Below are 21,175 nucleotides of genomic sequence, written 5' to 3' on the forward strand. Positions count from 1 at the left end.
CTGAGGGCCCAAACTTGACTGTCAATGGCCTCTAGCAGATGGCGGCCACCAAGTTGCCAAGGGGGAGCAGGCGGAGGGACAGCACCCTTTGCCCCCTGGGGTGGCCCTGTGACAGTAAACTACTGTGCAGTCCGGATGCATTTCTACCAAAGGCCACTGGGTTTCGAGATCTTTTTCTGAGTCTCTGGGATCATGGCCGTTAAGCAGCTTGATCAGGAGCCAGAGAGTCCGTTTGTGGGTGGTGACTCGGGGTCTTGTTGGGATGGGGAGGAAAGGGCCGGTTCCACCCCCATCCCGTGAGGCCCCACATGTCTCATCACTGTAGGTCCAAACCTGACTGTCCAGTGGCCTCTGGAGGATGGCGACCTCTGGGCCACCAGGGGGAACAGGTCAAAACATGAAACTTATTCCCACCTGGGATGTCCCATTGCTGGTAACCTACTGCAGTCTGAATGCATTTCTGCCAAAAGCCACTGGGTTCTGAGATTTGTTTCTGAGTCTCTGGGATCATGGCCATTAAGCAGCTTGATCTGAGCCAGAGTGGCCATTCGTGGGTGGTGACTTGGGGTCTCTTTGGGACGAGGAGGAAAGAGCCATCTCCACCCCCATCCCTGAAGGTCCCACGTGTCTTGTCACTGTGGGCCCAAACCTGACTGTCCAATGGTCTCTGGAAGATGGTGGCCACCGAGCCACCTAGAGGAAGCAGGCGGGGGGACAGCACCCTTTCCTCCCTGGGGTGGCCCGGCCACAGTAATCTACTGCGGGGTCAGGATGCATTTCTGCCAAAAGTCACTGGGTTTTGAGATTTGTTTCTGAGTCTCTGGGATCATGGCCATTAAGCAGCTTGATCAGGAGCCAGAGAGGTCGTTCATGGCAGCAACTCAGGGTCTTGTTGGGACGGGGAGGAAAGGGCTCGCTCCATCCCCATTCTGTGAGACCTCACGTGTCTCGTCATTGTGGGCCCAAACCTGACTTTCCAGTGGCCTCTGGAGGTTGATGGCCACCAGGATGCCAGGGGGAACAGGCCAAGGTACGAAACCTATTCCCACCTGGGGTAGCCTGGTGCCAGTAACATACTGCAGGGACCGGACACATTTCTCCCAAAAGCTGTTGCATTTCGAGATTTGTTTCTGAGTCTCTGGGATCATGGCCATTATACTGTTCGATCAGAAACCAGAAAGGCCATGCCTCCAATTATATAGTTGAGCGGAAGGTGGTTTATGGGTATGTCTCCCACATACCTAACTTTTGGCTGTTATTTTCTTGGTAAACTTTGCCCCAAGGTTTTGGGGTCTGGCCAAAGACACAGCAGCAATTTTGGGGTATCTGAAAGTCTGAAGGCACCACTAGGCTGCTGATGCACTCACCTCACAGGTACAGATTGACCTGCTGGTGGCATCATACCCCCTCAACACTATCTGTTTTCTACTGTGTTGCCTTATACTTTTGCTGAATATGTTTTCCCTATATGTAAGATTCTTTTCTTGGATTTCTTTTCCTTTGATATATGTCGATCTTGATGCCAGTATCACAATTTCTTCACTAGCTTATCGTTAGCAAGTCTTATAATCAAGTAGTGTAATTCTTGCAATTACTTCATTAAATTTTTTTAAACTTGTTATTCCCATATTAATTTTTATATTTAATTTGTCATAGTCTAGAAAAGTTCATTTAAAAATTGCTGAATTTTTATTTACAGTTAACTCTAAAGAACATTATAAAGAGAATTGACATCTTAATTTTGAGTCTTCTAAGCATATTGAGTTTCTCCATTTGAATCTGTAAATTAATTTGTGGATTATTGCCATCATGTGTATTTTCAGTCTTGCAATTTCTGAACATGAGAGTTTGTTACATATAAGTAATTTTTAATTTATTTTAATAATGTATTGCAGGTTTTAGTACTTCTTTGGTGCAAGAGTCCTATAGTATCTTATTCTTTTAAAATTTTATTATACATAGTAAAGCATTTTATTCTTTTTGGTACTATAAGTAGGATTATTTTATTTTTTATTATTCATTCTTAATTTTAGTGGTGTTTCTCAAGAGAAATAAAAGTAAAAGCTTAAATATATACATATATGTAAAAGAAACACAAATATTACATATGTGTTATGTATGGAATATACTTGTGCATTTACATAAGCTATCAACTATAACATCTGCAGAATGATCTGTTAAGCTAGAAATCCAAAAAGGAGCTATAGTTGAAATCTGATGACCGCTTGTTAATATAATTTCTTTTTGTTCTGGAGAAATCTGTCTGTTCTTCTATACTGACTTTTAGCCTATTGGATAAGGCCCACCCACATTATTAGTACAATATGCCTTACTGAACATTCACTAAAATGTTAATTTCATCCAAAAACGTTGTCATGAAACATTCAAAGAATTATTTGGTCAGATATCTGGTACCATTGCTTGGCAAAGTTAATACCTTAATTTGCATCAAATTTATGATTCTTTCATTTGTAATTATATTGGCTCCTTAAGAATTGACGGCATACTTTTTTTGACTTAGCATATTTGCCTTCAATTAGAGGAACCTACCTGTCACTCATTTTCCTCATCCTTCATGATATTTGACTTTTTACATTTTACTTCTTCGTGTATTTTAAACCCCATATTACATTGTCTTTTGGAAATAAGACTAGAGATCAGTTCAAACTAGTGCTTGTTATTATTCTTCTCTAGCGGAGAATTCTCTATGTATTCTACCCAGTACCTCCTGAATCTTGAGACTTCCCAGTCTGGTTGGTAGGAAAAATCCCTATTCCCAGCCCCATATGAGCATGATGTACTGATTCCTCTGTTCATTTTAAGTCACTCTTTCTCTGGCTCCAGGTAATTTCCTCATGCACATAGGGTAGGATCCTACTCAGCTGAATAATAGAGGCTGGATTCTTGCAGATCTCTGGAATTCTTGCTATATAGTTTGCTCTATTTCAGTACTCTATCCCGAGAATTTCAGAGACCTCAGTCTCCCTGGGTTCTTGGCTCACTCTCTTCAGTTCAGGGAGTCTGCCTGTTCTGCCTGGGTCCTTCCTCTTGCACCATCTGGAAAGTTCTCTTAAGGCAGCAAACCAGGGAAATCCGAGAGTGTACTATATTCATTTCCCTTCTCTCAGAAATTTGATTGTTTTATATCTCTTGTCTGTTATGGATTGTCTCAAGCAGGAATTTGGCCCTGGGTTGGAATTGCTGAGTCAAAGTGTAGATGCACACTTAGCTTTAGTAGGCATTGCCTCAAGTTTACCAAAATGAATTCAGCAAATTTCATTGTCTATAATTTTTATAATGTAATTCACATTTGTATTACCTGGAACATGTTGCTAAATTTTATTCTCCCATTTTAAATAATAGACTAAGGGTGATGAGTTCTTAGTGACATCAGTAACATTTTTTTGGAGCTTTAGTGATGGACACCTTCATTTCAAATGTATTATTAAAAGTACCGAGTAAGTGGTAGTGTTGAAGAGGGAGAAAAATGGAGAGAGCTGATCAATCTGTCTTTGCTTGACTGATAGTTGTAATTATATTTGACAGCATATGCTTGATGTGGAATAACAGCTATGACTTTTAAAAAACCTAGTAATATTATTTGTCTAATATTCAGGCCATTAGAACATTCTCTGTTTCTGTGTCTCCTTGAAAATGGTTTCTTGCTCTCTAGTTTTTCAGACTATTCATTGATGCCAACTTGTATTACCAGTAGCTTAGGCTTGAATATGATTTAATTAACCAAATTGCGGCACCAACATCAACACGTTTTAGGAGATCCAAATGCCACCCTGCCTTTGTTCCTTTATACTAAATTTTTATATTAATAAAACATTACGCTCCTGCTGGGTTTGGCCCTTATGGCCCCCAAGCACCCCCCAGCCTCAGCACCCTGACCTCACTGGGCCACCCTCTGCTGGAAGTAATCCTAAGCACCTACTCCTTCTGGGTGTGACCTCAATAAAAAGTTGATGGACAAAAGATCGTGCCTAGCAATGACATTCAAGTGTCAGCGACCACAGAACCAGGCCTTTTTGGCCACAGAGTCAGAGGCTGCAGAAAGAATTCTGTGTCTGTCTATTGTTTGAGGTATTTGAACTATGCAAATGATTTTTAGCAGTTCTCACAGGTAAAAGAGGCATTGAGGAGAGCCGGCAGCTTGAAGTGTATGTCTCAGTATTTCTGGGATAGTGTTAAAGGAAAGATAACCATAAAGGACTCTCTTTTCCAAGTTTCTCTTCCCAGCCTTTGATCTTCTTGTGGAATTCATTTCTGAGTCAGGTAACTGTGTCTTTGATGCCTTTGTCTTTAGGCACTCTGTTTGTAAATCTCTCCTAAAAATAGATCAAAACTGATGTTTATTTCTGCTAACAGAATTGAGGAAGTTGGAACAGAGTCCGCTATGACTGCAGTTAACCCCTCCTGTTAGGTTTATTGTGTATTATAGTATTTGGTATTCAATTTAATCACTTTCAGAAACCAACACATATCCCACAATGCTAGGTCTCTCTTTCCTTGAATTTGAGCCTATTTATTCCACTCATCTATTAGATGAATAATAGGTGCTAAACTATTTCTATTTTAAAATAAGAAGCTGCAATAGCCTATATTAACCAGGTTTTTAAAATCCACTGTATACTTACCCTTTACCCAAAATACATGCAAATTAATTTTCTCTTTGGGTCAATGAAAAAAAAAAGAGTAAGAACTTTTTTTAAAATGAGGCAGAATAGAAAAACTTCTATTTCTTACACTTAAACCTGAATTTGTGCTTTCAGAGAAGCTGAAATAAACATTTTGCCTAAGTAAAATACTGCGGGAATAGAATTGGGGGGGGGTAGATTGTTGTTGTTGTTGTTTAACACTTTCTCTGCTCTCCTCAGTTCTCAGGACACAAATTTCTCTCTCTCTCTCTCTCTTTTTTTTTTTTAAGAACATAGTCAAGTCCCTTAAAATCCATGGCTTGATCTTGAAACAGTACAATTTTTAAGAATTAAGATTTATTTATTTAAGAATTATATAAGATTTGTTTAAGATTTATTTGAAAAATAAATCCTAAATAAGGTTTGGATTTATTCTTAACTTTTGATGGGCACAGATCTGGTTTTTTTTTTCTTTGATTTATTCATTCATTTATCCTTTTTTTCTTTTATGCATGCACACACATAAGCTGGCACTGTACCTAGTTTATAAAATAAAGGACATCATGGTAGTGTCTAGAAAGAAGAGATGCTGATCTTGCAGTGGGGAATTCAAGCCTTTAGGAGAGTAAGTACTGATGTCAAGCTTTTTTTTTTTTAATTGAATCACCATGAGATATGGTTACAAAGCTGATCATGATAGGGTTTCAGTCGTACAATGTTCCAACATCCATCCCTGCACCAGTGTACATTTCCTACCACCAATATTCATAGTATTTCCCTCCCCCACTCACCCCTCTCTGTCCCTCACCGCCCACCTCACTGCCAGTTGCCAGCCAGCCTCTATCCTCTATGGCAGGCACTTTCTCTCTCTTTCTCTCTCTCTCTCTCTCTCTCTCTCTCACTCACTCTCTCTCTCTCTCACACACACGCACACATACACACACACATTCTCTCTCTGTCTCTCTCTCACTCTGTCTGCTTTTGGATATTATGGTTTGCAATACAGATACTGAGAGGTTATCATGTTTGGTCCTTTATCTACTTTCAACATGCATCTCCCATTCCAACTATCATTGTCATAGTGGTCCCTTCTCTATCCCCAGCACCTTGAACTAGTTCCCTGGCCCAAAGTTGTGCATTCTAAAAGTAATACTATTTCTTTAAATATTTGAAAATACTAAAAATAACTAGTACATCCTACAGAATTGGTTTATGGATTATTCGTTTAATTGATGTGTAATTAATAGTTACTCTTGTAATGGCACTTTTATTTATTAAAAGTATGCTTTCTACCAAAAATAGAAAGAGAGTATGGGGGATATTATCTGCCATAAATGCAGGGTAAGGGGTGAGATGGGGGTGATATTGGAGACATTGGTGGTGGAAGATGTGCACTGGTGGGAGGATGGGTGTTCGATCATTGTATGACTGAAACTCAAACATAAAAGCTTTGTATCTCACTGGGATTCAATTTTTTAAAAAGTTATTCTTTCTCGAAAGAATGCTTCATGCAGGATGTTCTTATTTTTCTCCTTCTACAGAAGGATTTACCCAATTTTCTTTCAGGACAAAAAAATTTCCCATTCAAATGGCTTCTTTTTTGAGATCCCTTTAGAGAAATTTTTCCAACTTTCTCTTTATGAGTCCTCTAACTTGGAGTGACTTTTTGTTTGTTTGATGGTGTCAGAGATTGAGCCAAAGGTCTCACACATGCAGTGCAAGTGCTCTACCCTTGAACCATATTCCCCATTCCCCTAAGTCCTCCCAGAGTATAAGAACAGGCTGTAGATACAAATTAAATTAGCAAGACCAAATATGGACTCTTTTTAAAGAAATTTAAGGAATCCCTTTTTTTTTTTTTGGAAACTACGAGTCAACACTAATAGAAGCATATGACCATAACTATGTAGCATGTTTTTAAAAAGAGTTTGCTAAGATGGAGGGGAGGTGGGGACAGGGTCATTGTTGGAGGGATACTGATACTGATGGTGGTTTGGAGTTGGAACACTGAATACCTGGAATTCTGTTATCAACTATTTTGATAGATCATGGTGAATAAGTAAAAAGTAAAATTTTAAAATTTTAAAAATACTTGAAAACTCTATGCAAGTTCTCCCCTTCCTGCTCCTTTAGTGTTAGTACAAATGATAAAGAACACTCTTTATACTTTCTCACCAGATTAGTGCTCACGACTAAACGCCCGCAATTGGTTATTGTGGCATTTGGATCAAATGTTTTCTCCAGAAAGCATGAAGATTCAAGAATACCCTTTCAGAACCATTTGGTTTCATAGAGAGCCCCAAGCACCCAAAATGGGGAAGAGAAGACAGGCCCCAAAGACAAACTTGGGCATCTCATGAACTGGTCTTCTTAGAACCTGTGGAACCTAAACATTATATTATGCCTGCAAAGGATAGCATACTTTGAATAAATAATGTGAGAAGCATAAAATTTGTGCAGAGGACACTGTGTTAACTCTTACAGTGATGCCTTTCATTAATCTAAAAATATTCAGGTGGTTGGGCATGTGGCTTACTGATGGAATGCAAACCTTGCTTGTGTGAGACCTTACAATCCAGCCCCAGTATTTCTTTCTTTCTCTGGTTCTGTCTCTTTCTATCTCTCTGTCTCTCTGTCTCTGACTCTTTCTCCCTCCTCTCTCTCTCTCTCTCTCTCTCATTCTCTCTCTCATGCACACACACACGGTAACAATATAGATATGTTCATTTATAAGCTTTATAAGCTTTGCAAAATTTCTGATGCTGCTTCAGACCTGGTCCTTATTGCTCCATAGGTGTTATGAAACCTACATAGAATTATCACCCATTCAAGTTTCAGAGAAGTATTAAGGAAAACAATTCCAAATAATGACTTCTAATCTTTGATTTGTCCAGATTTGTCAGTTTCTTTACCACATAGGCACTCTGAAGACATGATTAATCTTACTTTTACCTTCTGTTTTTGAGAGGGGAAGTTGGGGACAAATCTGGCCATGCTTGATGGCCCAGCACTGTGTTCAGGGATTGCTCCCAGGGAATGCTTCAGGAAACCAGGGAACCATAGACAGTGTCAGGGATCAAAGCAGTGTTGCCACATACAGGGCAAGTACCTGAATCCCTGTACTATCTCTGGTACTTTGCTTTTACTTCTTGAATCACCTTTCAGAAGATTTCTTTCCACATGCTTTATGGCAGTGCCTATGGAACATCTAGATTGCACTAACAAAATTCCATGTGAAAATCACCTTTTTTTTCTCTTGCTCCAGACTGCTAATTTCTCATTAGGTTAGGCATTTGGCAAATTTGTATTTTCACTCAGTTTTGAAACTAGGATGGATCTAATAATGATGAAATTTTAAGGTCTCTTAGGTGTATAAATGGGCAACTTTTGCTGCTTACCCTCAACATTGAACAGATAAAATTTGTTCTGCTCTGCCCCCCTCTTTTTAAAAAATTTTATAGAGTGTTTTGTAAAGGAAATGTTCCCCCTTATTATTATAATTTAGATAGTGAGATTGCAATGGTTTGAAATTTCATGATTTTTTTGTACAAAATTAATGTTCCTTCACCACCACCACCATAGTGCCCAATTCCATCCAACACTACCTTTGTGTGACCTCTAGTCTGCCTCTTCTTTTCACCTCCCCCCACTGCTTGGAAAATTCACCTCAGTTTTGCAATCAGGACTTATCCTCATTCAGTAAAACCTTGTCCCATTGTTTTAATTCTCTGTATGCCTCAGATAACGGAGATCATCCAATATTTGTTCTTTTTCTATCACTTATTTTACTAACGTGATACTCTCTCATGCACGGCATAGCCTGGCAAGCTCCCCGTGATGTATTCAATATGCCAAACACGGTAACAACAAGTCTCAAAATGGAGATGTTACTGGGCCCTCTCGAGACAAATCAATGAACAACGGGAGGACAGTGACAGTGACAGTGATACTCTCTAGGTGCACCAAGTAGCCACAAACTGCTAGACCATCTTTCCTTAAAACTGTGTCATATCCTATTGTGTATTTATTCTAAAACTTCTTTATCCATTTATTTGCTATTGGATATTTGGACTGTTTCCATATCCTGATTATTATATTTAGTGTTTCAGTGAACATAATTGTGCATAGGTTGTTTTTGTTGGGGGCCAAACCCTGTGATGCTCAGAGGTTATTCCTGGATCTGCACTCTGGAATCACTCCTGGCAGTGCTCAGGGAACCATAGAGGATGCCAGACATGGAACTTGGTTTGGCCGCATGCAAGGCAAGTGCCCTAGCTGCTGTACTTTCACTCCAAGTCCAGTGCATGTATTTTTTTGAAGTAATGCTTTTGTGTCCTTGGGGATAGATGCCACAATTGCTGTGTCATATGGAAGTTCTATTCTTACTTTCTTGGGAAATTTCCAAACTGTTTTCCGCAGAGGCTAAACCAGACAACATTCCCACAAACAGTGAAAGGAGGTTCTGCATCCCAACTGACATTAGATGCAAAAGCCATTAATTTTATGACATAGAGATTATTTTACTACTTGAGTAGTGTTGCAAACATAATAGTTCCTATCACTATGATTTAACCACTATTGAGGTATCTATAAGTCTACATAAAGACAAAAAGAATGCGTGTAGCCATGGAAACATATTTTTTCAGAGCTGGTAGCAATAAAGCTTCAATTTGGTTGCCCTATGCTTCTTTCTCTGATCCCATAATAGAAAGCAGTGGGTTTCAGTAGAAAGAAGTGAAAAGGGGGAATTAGGCTTAGAAAAATCCTAAAACTTCACCTATCAATGCATCCCTGTGCAAATGATGCAGTAGTTTTAGAAACCTATTTCCAGTTAAAATGCATGATTGTATCTAGATTATATTTATGGTGGGTGATAGTTGTTAACACCTATTTACACTTGCTAACCACCATTTTACAAAACATTAGATCTCAGATGCTAAATATTCTGCAAAAACAGCTCTCTAATTTAAAGTCAATTGTAGTGATTGTTTTAAATTGTATTTTTACATCATTTTCTATTTAATGTAGCCAGAACTATGTATCTATTTATGACTTTAATATATTTTGTTTTTATTAACATATTTAAATAAAAAAGCAGGTTATTTCAAGGGAAATATTAAGGAAATAACAGTTCAGGATATTTTTGAATTCACAAGAGTAGCATCATTATTAGAAAAAAATGATTCATTCAGTTCATTTTTATTTAATGAGCATCTCACAGCCCCCCAAAATGTACCATTTGACTTTGCAGTGAAAAGCTTTGTTGGAAAGAGCAGTGGACATTAAGTCCATTGTCTAAATAACAGTTTTCCCATTTATTAGCAATGTTCAATTGACAAGTCAGCTTTTTCTGTGTCCGTTTCCTTGTCTTTAAACATAATAGGGGATAATAGCAATAACCTTGATTCTATCACAGACCTGTTGTGAAGGGGAAGACAAAAAATTGAAGTTGTGATTCAAAAACATTGTGAGTCAATGGAAATGTAATTTGTTTTTATAGAATCCTACATCACAAATCCTACATGGGAGTTAGCAGGGTAAGTATTTAATTGTGTCTTACATGTTTTAAGATGACTAGATGGAATGATGATAGCTCTCTGGTCTTTGTTCTTCATAACACATCTGAGTAGCAAACATGGATAATTTTTTCCAGACTTGAAAATTAACCTCTTTCATGGTAAGCAGAGGTCAGAAAACCAGTGGAGAAATTTATGTGTGGGTGATGTGACACCAAATTTTTTTTCTATCGGGTTGACTTATGGAGCTGAAATCCAAAGAGTGAACAAGCAACCATTATTTAAAAGCCAGGGAGGGTTATCTCTGTGAAAGAAGTAGTACTGGCGAAAATGTAGATATTTGTTTCCTGAGAAAAAAATTTGGCAGGCCTGAGAGACATATGTTAGATGGGGAACCAGATGAAAATGGAAGCAAACTCAAGGGCCAGGTTTTCTTAGAGCCTGACTTCTGAAACTGTGGACTACAACCCTCAATAAAGTTACATAAATGAGTTGGACTAGAAGTTTTTGTTTTAAAATAAATTTATGATTATTCAATGTTTTATTTGTATCATCTATTTTATGTACCCGGAATCACATAGAAATGTCTTGGGTATAGGGAGCCTTGAGGGGGAAAGTTTAACAAGCCCTGATCTAGGACTTTGAGAGTCAGGTAAGAAACTTGGATCTTACTCTGAGTGCATTGGGATTCTATTGAGGTATTTTAAACAGGTGGATCAATATTATTTCCATTTGCATGCTGAGGCTGATCAGAGAAGCCAGTTTGAAAATAAAGTGAGGACTAGCAACATGTTGCCTGGAATGTGACTATTTAAGAAATTCTCTCTGATTGTCCTCAGTTGTTCCTTAGACCCTCAAGTACTCTCTATCCTGACATCAGCAGAAGCTCAGATGACTTTATTGTGAGGGGGTTGAGTTTAAGGCTAAACTCAGCAGTGTTCCAGGACTAGTTCTGACATTGTGGTTAGAGGGCCACACCTGTGGTGCCAGGGATTGAACAGGGTTGAGCACATGTAAGCCAAGTGCCTTAACCCCTGTACTATCTCTCTTACCCCTTAGATGATTTTTATGTAATTTGCCCTATTCTTCTATTAGACTGTTTCACATTCCTTTTATCCCCCACTCTGTCCAATTTCTTATTTCAGAGCCACATCTTTCTTGATCGTCAAATAGCCCCCAGAATGTGCTTCTATGGGAGTCAGAGCAACAGTTCAGTGGGTCGGGCACTTGCATCAAATGCAGTGAGCCCAAGGTGAATCCCTGGCATCCATATGATCCCCAAGCAACACAAGGAGCAATTCCTGAATACAGAACCAGGAATAACTCCTGAACATTTCTGACTGTGGCAACAAAACAAAACAAAAATATGCTTCTGTGACTTCTAGCCAATGGATATTCCAAGTGTGTTTGTTAAATGAGCAGATACACTACCTCAGTGCTTCCAGCAGTTCACCTGCCGCAATCAACTAGGGAGACTTAAATTTGGTTGCTAGAGTCACAGTCCTGAAGATTCTGTTGGGTATGTTCATGGTAAACACCCTCCACCTTCAGTGATGCCGAAGTTACAGTCAGAAAGGAGAACCAGAGAACAAGTCTGATTATGGGTGGTTAGCAGTATTACCCAGGATTATCATGCCCATCTGTTCCCTCTAAATACCTTTATATTTATTTACCTTTTTCTCATGACTGTTGACGGCTTGATGGAAATGCCTTATCTGATTTACAGTTAGTCAAAATAAAGGCTACAGAGTCTATAATATGGAGCTACTTGCAAATAAAATATTACAAGCTTACTGAGTCAAATCATTTTATTGCAGTTTCCAGGCTATGCTATCAATTAGCTTTCATTTGGAAGAAGACAAGTTCCTACTTTCACTGGGTGTCTGACTTTTTGACTATTTTTTTTAACCATCCCTTGAGCCTCTAAAGACCAAAACAAAGAAGGGATGAAAACATGGTTCCTTCAAGCATGGAACTGGGCAAGTCTGCCAATGGGATGTTTGTGCAAGTGTTTTGATTTCAGAAGAAGAAAGTCTTAATTTAACTCTATATAATGTGTATATAATAATATAATTTTAAGGCACCTGCTACAAAATAGAAATTGGAATGTTGGAGATAGTAGCAATAAACAAAAATTAAACTGAACTGGGCTCCATGCCCAGGAAAGCTACCCAGATTACAAGAACTGGGCAAGGAATAAATTAATAGGAGGGGAAAGCAGCAATGGTTGAGTTGTAACTGGCTTCACAAACAATAATCGCTTTACAATGTGGTCCTGTGGAGCAATTCCCTGGAGCATTTGCCCTGTGGGTGGGGTTCCTGCCCTTGGCACTTTAGTGGCAAACTGAATAGAACTGAATCCTAAACATGCCAATGACTACAGCCCTGCTGCATTGTGTGTGCATTTATAGTGCTGTAAGCCATTTATAAACAAATGGACAAGAAGTAAAATTAGGAGTTCATAACAACTGGTTAGAAGGCAAGGCTTCATTTTCCCAGGATGCCTAAATGTCCTGTAATTTACATAAACAAAGGAGGAAATCCTCTGTGGGCTTAAGGGGGTGTGTCTAATACAGGAACCCATGTTTTCCTGTTATTGAAAAGCATCCTTTAATCTTTGGAGCACATTTTAGGACCTGCAGGTTTTCCAGGTGTGTTGTTTCCTTTAATATGAAAACATAAGAGCAGTGCCTGACTATCCGAGAAATATGTTGGATCTCCCTTTTGTGTTCCAGGAGATAAATAAATGAATGAATGAAATTAAATGAACAGAGCCCTGAAAAGATTGGAAATACTGCCTGGATTTAGTTAGTGGAATGCTTCTTCCTAATGGTACTTAATAGACTCGTACATGAAGCTGCAGGTCTTTTGTGAATAGAAGATAAAATTCCCTCTGATTGTGGGTGGTAAAGAGATAATGACTTTTTAAGCATGAAAGTAAATGTAATTGGTATGAAATGTGCATAAGCTTTTATCCAAATATAACAGAAATGATGGGTAATAAACCTAAGCATTATTTGAAAAAATATTTTTTTAAATGTTTGCTAAGTTCTGATAAGGAGAAAAAGAAGACTGAATTGAGTTTATAGAAACTGTTGTGTCTTGTTAACCCAGGGTTTTCACCAGACCAGAGGAATGGGTGGGTTCCTACAGTCCATTGCCCTTCTGCTTTAGAAACCCAGAAACTGAGATCTCCATAATACCCAAAAGGAAAGAGAGCTAAGGAGAGAATAAGAGAGAAAATGTGTGTGTGTGTGTGTGTGTGTGTGTGTGAGAGAGAGAGAGAGAGAGAGAGAGAGAGAGAGAGAGAGAGGAGAGATGCCTGCCATAGAGTCTGGGAAGGAGGGGCATCAGGAAAACTGAGTACATTGGTGGTAGAAAATGTACACCTGTGAAGGAATGGGTGTTGGAACATTATATGACTGAAACCTAATCATGAACAGCTTTGTAACTGTATCTCACTGTGATTCAATTAAAAAATAAATAAATAAAATAGACTGATCTATCTTCATAAAGCTGAGTTCTTGCCACTCACTATGGAAAGTGCCTAGGATTAGGTGTGTTCTGTCTTGAACCTTGACCATTCTTTTTTATATGGGTTGAGCATTCTGTACAGTCTCCTTAACATATGATATCTGCAGGGTTATTTGAAACCAAGAACGTGCCACAAATACGGTCTTGCCAGGTTGGCTTTCATTACAGGCAGTACTTTCCCCTTCTTCTAGTTCTTCTAGTTCCATCCTTTCTATTTTGTTTTATGAATACAACATTGGGGACTCAGGAGAAGCTTTCAGAAGGCATTTATAAACTGCACACTTACCTCTGCATGCATGAAGTAAGTCAAGAATTGCACAGACCTGGGAATGGAGCTATGCCCCTCCTAGTGAGCTCTGTCTGGGAAGTTGGGCTGGCCATCTCCTGCAGAAAAGGGCTTCAGGAAGAGTTTCATGGGCTGGAGGAGGAATTTTCCTTATCCTGGGGGTGGGGGGATGGGGGGGGCTCAGAGACCTCAGGAATTCCTACAGAGGGAGGGGACCCAGAACTCCAAATATAGAACATAGTATTAATCAGATGCAAACTAGATTCAAACTGGATGGTATTTTAAATTTTTATTTAGCTTAAAATAATATGAATAATGATTTCTGCAGGGACATAATTCATTGGATGGTATTTTAAACCAAAATGCGGGGGCACAGGGATTGTTTATGTTTTTTGTTATACATTCCTCATCCTCAAAAACGCCTGAAATTTTTACACTGGATTCTACATTTGAGTTGGGGTTTTCGAGGGAGTCAGTAACCTCCACTTTCTTTAAAATTTAACCTTTCCCAATGACCCTTATCTGATGCCTGTCAGCCCTGCACACTCCCAGGCAGACAGTAACTGCCTGCTTGCCCGCCTCCATTAGTGAGACTTGATCTTATTCTATTAGGTTATGTTTCTTTTGACTAGATAAGACATAAAAGGAATTTTAATTATAACGTAACTGCCTGAAGTGAGGATGAGAAAGTCTTTCTCTTTGGAATTGGCCCTCCCCAAAGGCTCAGATATTCATTCTTTTATTCACCTCTTCCTGGCTATTTTTGTTTGTTTTGTTTTGTTTGGGGGCCACATTCTGAGATGCTCCAGGGGTGACTCCTGACTCTACACACAGGAATTACTTCTGGCGGAGCTTCAGAAGGCCATATGGGATGTTGGGAATTGAACATGGGTCAGCCTCTTGGAAAGCAAGCAGCCTACCTGTTGTCCTTTCTCTCCAGCCCCCTCCCTGACTTTCTGGTTGCATGGACACAGGTAGGCATCAGTTTTCTGCATCACTGAAGGAAGAGACCAACTAGCCTGCGCACCCCTGATATGAGCTGTCTTTTTTTTTTCTTTTTAAACAGTGACAAACAAGAAGCCCACACAGGCGTCCATCACGAAGGTCAAGCAGTTTGAAGGCTCCACATCATTTGTGCGGAGATCACAGTGGATGTTGGAGCAGCTTCGCCAGGTCAATGGCATTGATCCAAACCGGGTAAGTAGGACATCACTGGGGATGAGCAGCCAGGCTTTATCCATGATGCCGCTCACACATTGGCTGAGGGTGCTGAGGAGATGGTCTCCATCATTTTCAGCAAGGCTATTTCTCTATTTCCTTTGTACTGAAGACTTTCTAGTTGATGTGACATTCTTAGCACTGTAGCATTGTTCTCCCATTGTTCATCAATTTGCTCGAGCGGGCACCAGTAACATCTCCATTGTGAGACTTGTTGTTACTGTTTTTTACATATCGAATATGCCACAAGGAGCTGAACAGGCTCTGCCATGTGGGCGGATACTCTCGGTAGCTTGCTGGGCTCTCCAAGAGGGACAGAGGAATTGAACCCAGGTCGGCCACGTACAAGGCAAATGCCCTACCCGCTATGCTATCACTCCAGCCCTTGACATTCTTATGGGGAATTATCCACCTTTTCCTTATGCTTGATGGGAAACCAAAAAAGAAGGCATAATAAAGAAGTACTCACTCTAGTCATAGTACTTACGAGCAAAATGCAAAGAGCAGAGATCAAAGGATCATGGTCATGCTTATTACTGTGCAACATCATTATCCCTGAAATTTCATATATCTCCTTATGCCCCCATAATGAAGCTCTTTAATAGAAGTCACATCAATAAATGGCACTTTAAAAAGTTTGATTTAATAAAGGAAAGTTTTATGGTAGTATTATCTATTGTAAGTATAGTGCCTTTTGCTCACACACACAAATTTATCATATAAAACACCCATAATGAGGGAAAGTAAAATGTAACTTTGAACTGATAACAAAGAAGGGGTCTCTTTTTCTACTGAGGGTTACTTCAGGCAATGTTAATATGGTTCAGTACCAGGAACCTGAAAGAATCTATTCTCAAGTAGCCACTGGAAAAGCAGATGTCATCTGAATTCTGATGTAAGTGAATGTGTAGTGAGGCTATAGGGTCTTCTGTGATATTAGCTTCTAGATACATCGATAAATAATGTGAGATTTGTGGTTTCCTGATAAACAGAGAAAGATATATTCTCCATGTTCCTTGGCACTAATAAAGATGAGCCTTATGATTAGAACTAAAGCCTTTGAAAGGTGTTTTAGCCTGGATATCTTTTGAGAGGTTAAGCTAGCATCCATGGGTTTTATAGATTTGAGATCAATAATTATTTCTCTGTCTTTTTCAGGATTCTGCAGAGTTTGATTTGTTGTTTGAAAATGCTTTTGACCAATGGGTAGCCAGCACAGCCTCAGAAAAATGCACCTTCTTCCAGATCCTCCACCATACCTGCCAGAGGTACCTCACAGACAGGAAGCCAGAGTTTATTAACTGCCAATCCAAAATCATGGGAGGTAAGTGGGCAACTGAGTGACTTTAGTTCTCATGCTTCCTTAGGCTCACTTTTACATAGAAAGTCAGGTTTTCAGAGACCAGAGAAATAGTACAGTGGGCAGGGCAGCCAGCCCTGGAGTTTGATTCCTGGCTTCCTAGATGGTCCCCCAAGCACTACCAGAAGTGATTCTTGAGTTCAGCGCCAGGAATAACCCCTGCACATCACTGAATGTGACCAAAAAAACAAAGAATTTTTTTATTTCAAAAAAAATTTTTGAAAGAAAGTCAGAAGCATAATTAAAGATGAAAGAAACATGATGAATAGTATGTGTCTTATCCAAAACTTGTTTTTCAGAAGAATTAATTGCATTGCTGAGATTATTTGTACTTGGAGAACAAACTATATCTTTCGGTTGGCTTTCTTTATTACCATTTCTATAATTTTATCGGAAAACACTGTATTTTGGGTTACTTTTCTCTATTATCATTCAAGATATTTTAAAAATACTACATAAAAATCCTTAGAGATGTAGTCCCTTTCTTTCAAATAATGTAACTAATCTCACATTTATTTATTGAACAGTATTTAGTTAGGATGAATGCTATAATCTAGCTTAATGGTGAAACTACCAGATTGGTAACTTTACAAGAAAAATTTAGGAGGTTTTAGCACATTTCTTGAGCTTGAATTTTTTTGATTGTAATTGAAACTGTACTGAAAAATAAAAGTGAGTCAAAGAGATAATGCAGGTATTATGGTACATGCCTTGCATGTGACTGATCCTGGTTATACCTCCCCCCCACCCAGCACCTTATCCCTTCAAACATTGCCCTAAGAACCCCAAGCACTTCCATGTTAGCTCAGGTAATCTGAGAGAAGCACGTCATCCTTGGCTAGCACTAAACCATCTGTTTGGTGGGCCAAGAATCACAAAGAAAGGGTCCTGTGCCTCCTGATCACTGCTTAAGAGACTCAACAAACAAACAACAGCAACAGCAGCAAAATGTTAGCTGCTCTGTAAATTAAGTGGAAGTGTTTATATCATTGTTCTTTCTCCCCTGACTTGTTCTCTTAACTTCAAAATTTTTCTCTTCTTTAATTCATCAATTTTGTCTTGATCAAAATTTTTCTCTTTTTTAATGCACTAATTTTGTCTTGGTCAAATGTCAAAGGAAGATCACATTCAAGCTATTACATCTTCTCTTTGGACAGTATCTATTTTCTTGACACATGGGGCAGAATCCACTAATCTGTCTCAGCAGCTGAGGCACACTTACATTTTGCATTGGTTGGCTGGAAATTACATGGAGAAGATACTGTGGGATGCCTCTTCATTATCTACTGTGCTGACATTCCCCTTAAATTGGACCTTGCTTGGGGCTGGAGCAATAGAATGGCAGGTAGGGCATTTGCCTTGCACGCAGCTGATCTGGGTTTGATTCCCAACATCCCATATGGTTCCCTGAATACCACCAGGGGTAATTCCTGAGTGCAGAGCCAGGAGTAACCCCTGTGCATCACTGGATGTGACCCAACAAGAAAAAAAAATTTAAAAAATTAGACGTTGCTTGCATCATAAGAACCATGAAAGGTCTTTCTTAGTATCAGTACAATCTTTTAACATAATTTATTTTCTTGTTATTGTTGCTGTCATTGGGGGGCAAAGGTCTCACCTGATTGTTCTCAGGACTAACTGGTGCTAGATATCAAACTTAGGCTGTTAGACCTCTTGAGCTATAATGCTGAGCTTAGTGACTTCTCTGTTTAATCCTAGAAAATATAATTGGTGGTGATTCATGCATATTTTTTCTAAGAAGCCAGATCCTATGATACCAAAGTAAAAGATATGGGACACAAATGATGAGAGAGAAGGGAATATAGACGCTGCTGTTTAAAAAATATAATGAAACACAGAGTTCTATTCTGTCTGTATCCCCACTGCTCTTCCAATGTACCTTTCTTTGAAAGTCCCACTTTAACAGATTTGGAAGAAGCTCAGATCACACCAGGCATCCAACCACAGGTGCCTCTGTTTCAGTGAATGTAAAATTGACCAGGAAATCCAATTTTCCCTATTCTTTATTTGGTAGGATTTTCTCTGCTAGTCTAGAATCTAATTTATTTCTTGATCTTGAGTTTTCGCTATGAAACATTTTTTCCATTGGACCTGTAGCTTGCATGGTTAATACTTAATCACTGACTACTCTCTTAAAATAATGGGGCTTGAAAATTATGGATTTGAGGTTTCTGTTCCCCTCAGAGATGGACCCCTCTCAAGTGTTTCGCTTATTCATGCTCATTCCAAGAGAAAAGTGGTCAGAAACAATCCATGCCATGGTAGGTGGAAGCGGGAGAACTACTGACTCATTCTTGCTTCTTGGCATGGAAATGGGGAGAGCTGTGGTTACTGTTTTCTTCTTCAACCCCTCATGTCAAATGACTTTTGAGATTGCAGTTACAGTACAAGTAATATGCACATCAGTTAACATTCATGTATTAGACCAGACCCCTTCTCTATTGCCTCTCAGCTTATCATTTCTTCTTTCAGAGCAGGTCTTTTCATTCACTCATTCATAGTTTTTGTTTCATCTTCAAATTAGATAACAAATAAGTACTAGATATCTTCTCTATGCCAGTCATTGTGCTATATCCTGAATATGAAGAATTATTTTGTACTTGGGCCCTTTATTCACCTAATTGCCTTTCTACTATGCTCTTTCTTTATTTTCTTGCATATTCTCAGACCTCACCAGATCCCACAGAACTACTTCTGTCAGTCATGAGCTCAGTCCTTCCTATGGCTTCCATTGCCGTACAAACCCCAAATTATCTCGGTTTTATTCCTTGGAGCATCTATAATTCCTAAACTATATGTTCCTTGTGCTGTTTAGTTCCTTCTTAATTTGAGAACAGATAAAAGGTGTGGTACAATTAAATATACACTGTTCCTGGATTCCTAGAGAAGACAAAAAAAATAAGGTTGGACTTGAGCACATTGTAATTTGTTGGCAGCAAATATGTCCTTAGTAAAAGTATATTGTCTTACTTAAACAGTTGCTTAGTCTTGATAATAATTATACCAACCAGTCCCAATTAATTAACATACTGATTAGGCTTTCTATCTGCCAGTTATTATAATTTGGCGATCAAAATCATTCAGTTCTTGGCTCACTATATTCTGATCCCCTTAGATTTGGAGATACCTACTTCATCTTTAGCAGATGAGACCTATTCCAATTTCATAGTACTCTTTTGTTTCTTCTAGTTTAGGTCACACACATTCTAAGGAGAGTCCAGATATATTTGTTTAGAGCATATCTAGGCTTACCTAGATATACTTGTTTCCTGTACTGTGATAACTTCTGTGATTAGTAAAACCTAATATTAGTGTTGGAATGCTGCCCTACATCAGGTTCTTTGCATATGCTGTCTCATTTAGTTTTCACAGTAGCCTTTGGAAACGCAATTTATTGCCTCCATTTTAAAGGGAAGAGTATGGGACCAGAGAGATTATAAAATTTCTTGGCAAGGTAAAGAAGTAAGTGGTAGAGGTAAGATTCAAATACAGATCCACTCTGCTCTAAAAGTATATTCCTCAAGGCTAATAAGGGGCATACAGCAAGGAACACCATTAGCATTGTGCAAGAACCACATTTCTTGTTATTAAAAAGGAAAGGCAAGAGAAGGGGCTGTACATTTTAAGCCTCTGTCAACATCTTTACAGCTGTCTTTTTTGCCCTGTGTGGTTGGAGTGCCCATAAACTAGGCCAATATTCCCAAGTCTTATTCATTCCTAACCTCTCTTACTTCATTAACTCACCTTTCAGAAATTCAGTTATTCTTTCAGTGCAGAAGTTCCCAGACTTAATTTGGGCTTATTACTCCCTTTTCAGGGAAAAGAAAATTACTATGTTTCACTAAATAATCATCACCACCATTTAACTCTTGCACTCTGTTTTATTTTGTTTCAGTAATACTAGCACAAATAGTTACTGTAGCACTGTAGCACTGTCCTCCTGTTGTTCGTTGATTTGCTCGAGCGGGCACCAGTACCATCTCCATTGTGAGACTTCTTGTTACTGTTTTTGGCATATCGAATTTGTCACATGGAGCTTGCCAGGCTTTGCTATGCGGCGGGATACTCTCAGTAGCTTGCCGGGCTCTCCAAGAGGGGCAGAAGAATCAAACCCGGGTTGGCCGTGTGCAAGAAAACGCCCTACCCACAGTGCTATCACTCCAGCCCCTAGCACAAATAAAATATGTAAAATATATAAAAATAAGTGATTAAGTGATATAAAAATACAAAGCTTTTAAAAACTCTACACAATGGTCATACCCCCACATTATGGCCAAAAATTTGTCATAAAATTTGTCTTGGTTATGCAGTGGAATATAAAGCCCGAGACCACTATCATTCTCCCTCCCCTACCCCTTGATTGTTCCAGTGTCCCCTGGGGTTTCCTTTTTGCCGTTTTTGGGAAACTGACTGAGTCTGCACTGCTAAATAGAAACCCTATTTGAAGATGGAGATGTGGAGCCAGTCTGGCTGCTGAAATGTAAGGACATCAAAAATGATGACGGCCCTGTGAGAACTGAGGTTCTAGGTCACATTCTCTTTTTTTCTCTTATTGTCAGTGGAGATGAGGATATGGGTGATAATACCTTTGTACTTC

At 39.1% G+C, this 21,175-nt stretch overlaps 1 protein-coding gene across 1 annotated transcript in view; it reads left to right on the forward strand.

Annotated features, from left to right (window-relative positions):
* STXBP6 (syntaxin binding protein 6) overlaps nucleotides 1-21,175 on the forward strand; it is a 272,187-nt gene that overhangs the window by 209,619 nt on the left and 41,393 nt on the right. Inside the window, exons 3-4 of the mRNA XM_056133326.1 lie at nucleotides 15,046-15,176; nucleotides 16,356-16,521. Coding sequence (XP_055989301.1) covers nucleotides 15,046-15,176; nucleotides 16,356-16,521 — 297 coding nt within the window. The remainder of the gene's footprint in view (nucleotides 1-15,045; nucleotides 15,177-16,355; nucleotides 16,522-21,175) is intronic.

The sequence above is a fragment of the Sorex fumeus genome, unplaced genomic scaffold (genome assembly GCF_029834395.1).
Source record: "Sorex fumeus unplaced genomic scaffold, SorFum_2.1 ptg000098l, whole genome shotgun sequence".
NCBI classification, from domain to species: domain Eukaryota; kingdom Metazoa; phylum Chordata; class Mammalia; order Eulipotyphla; family Soricidae; genus Sorex; species Sorex fumeus.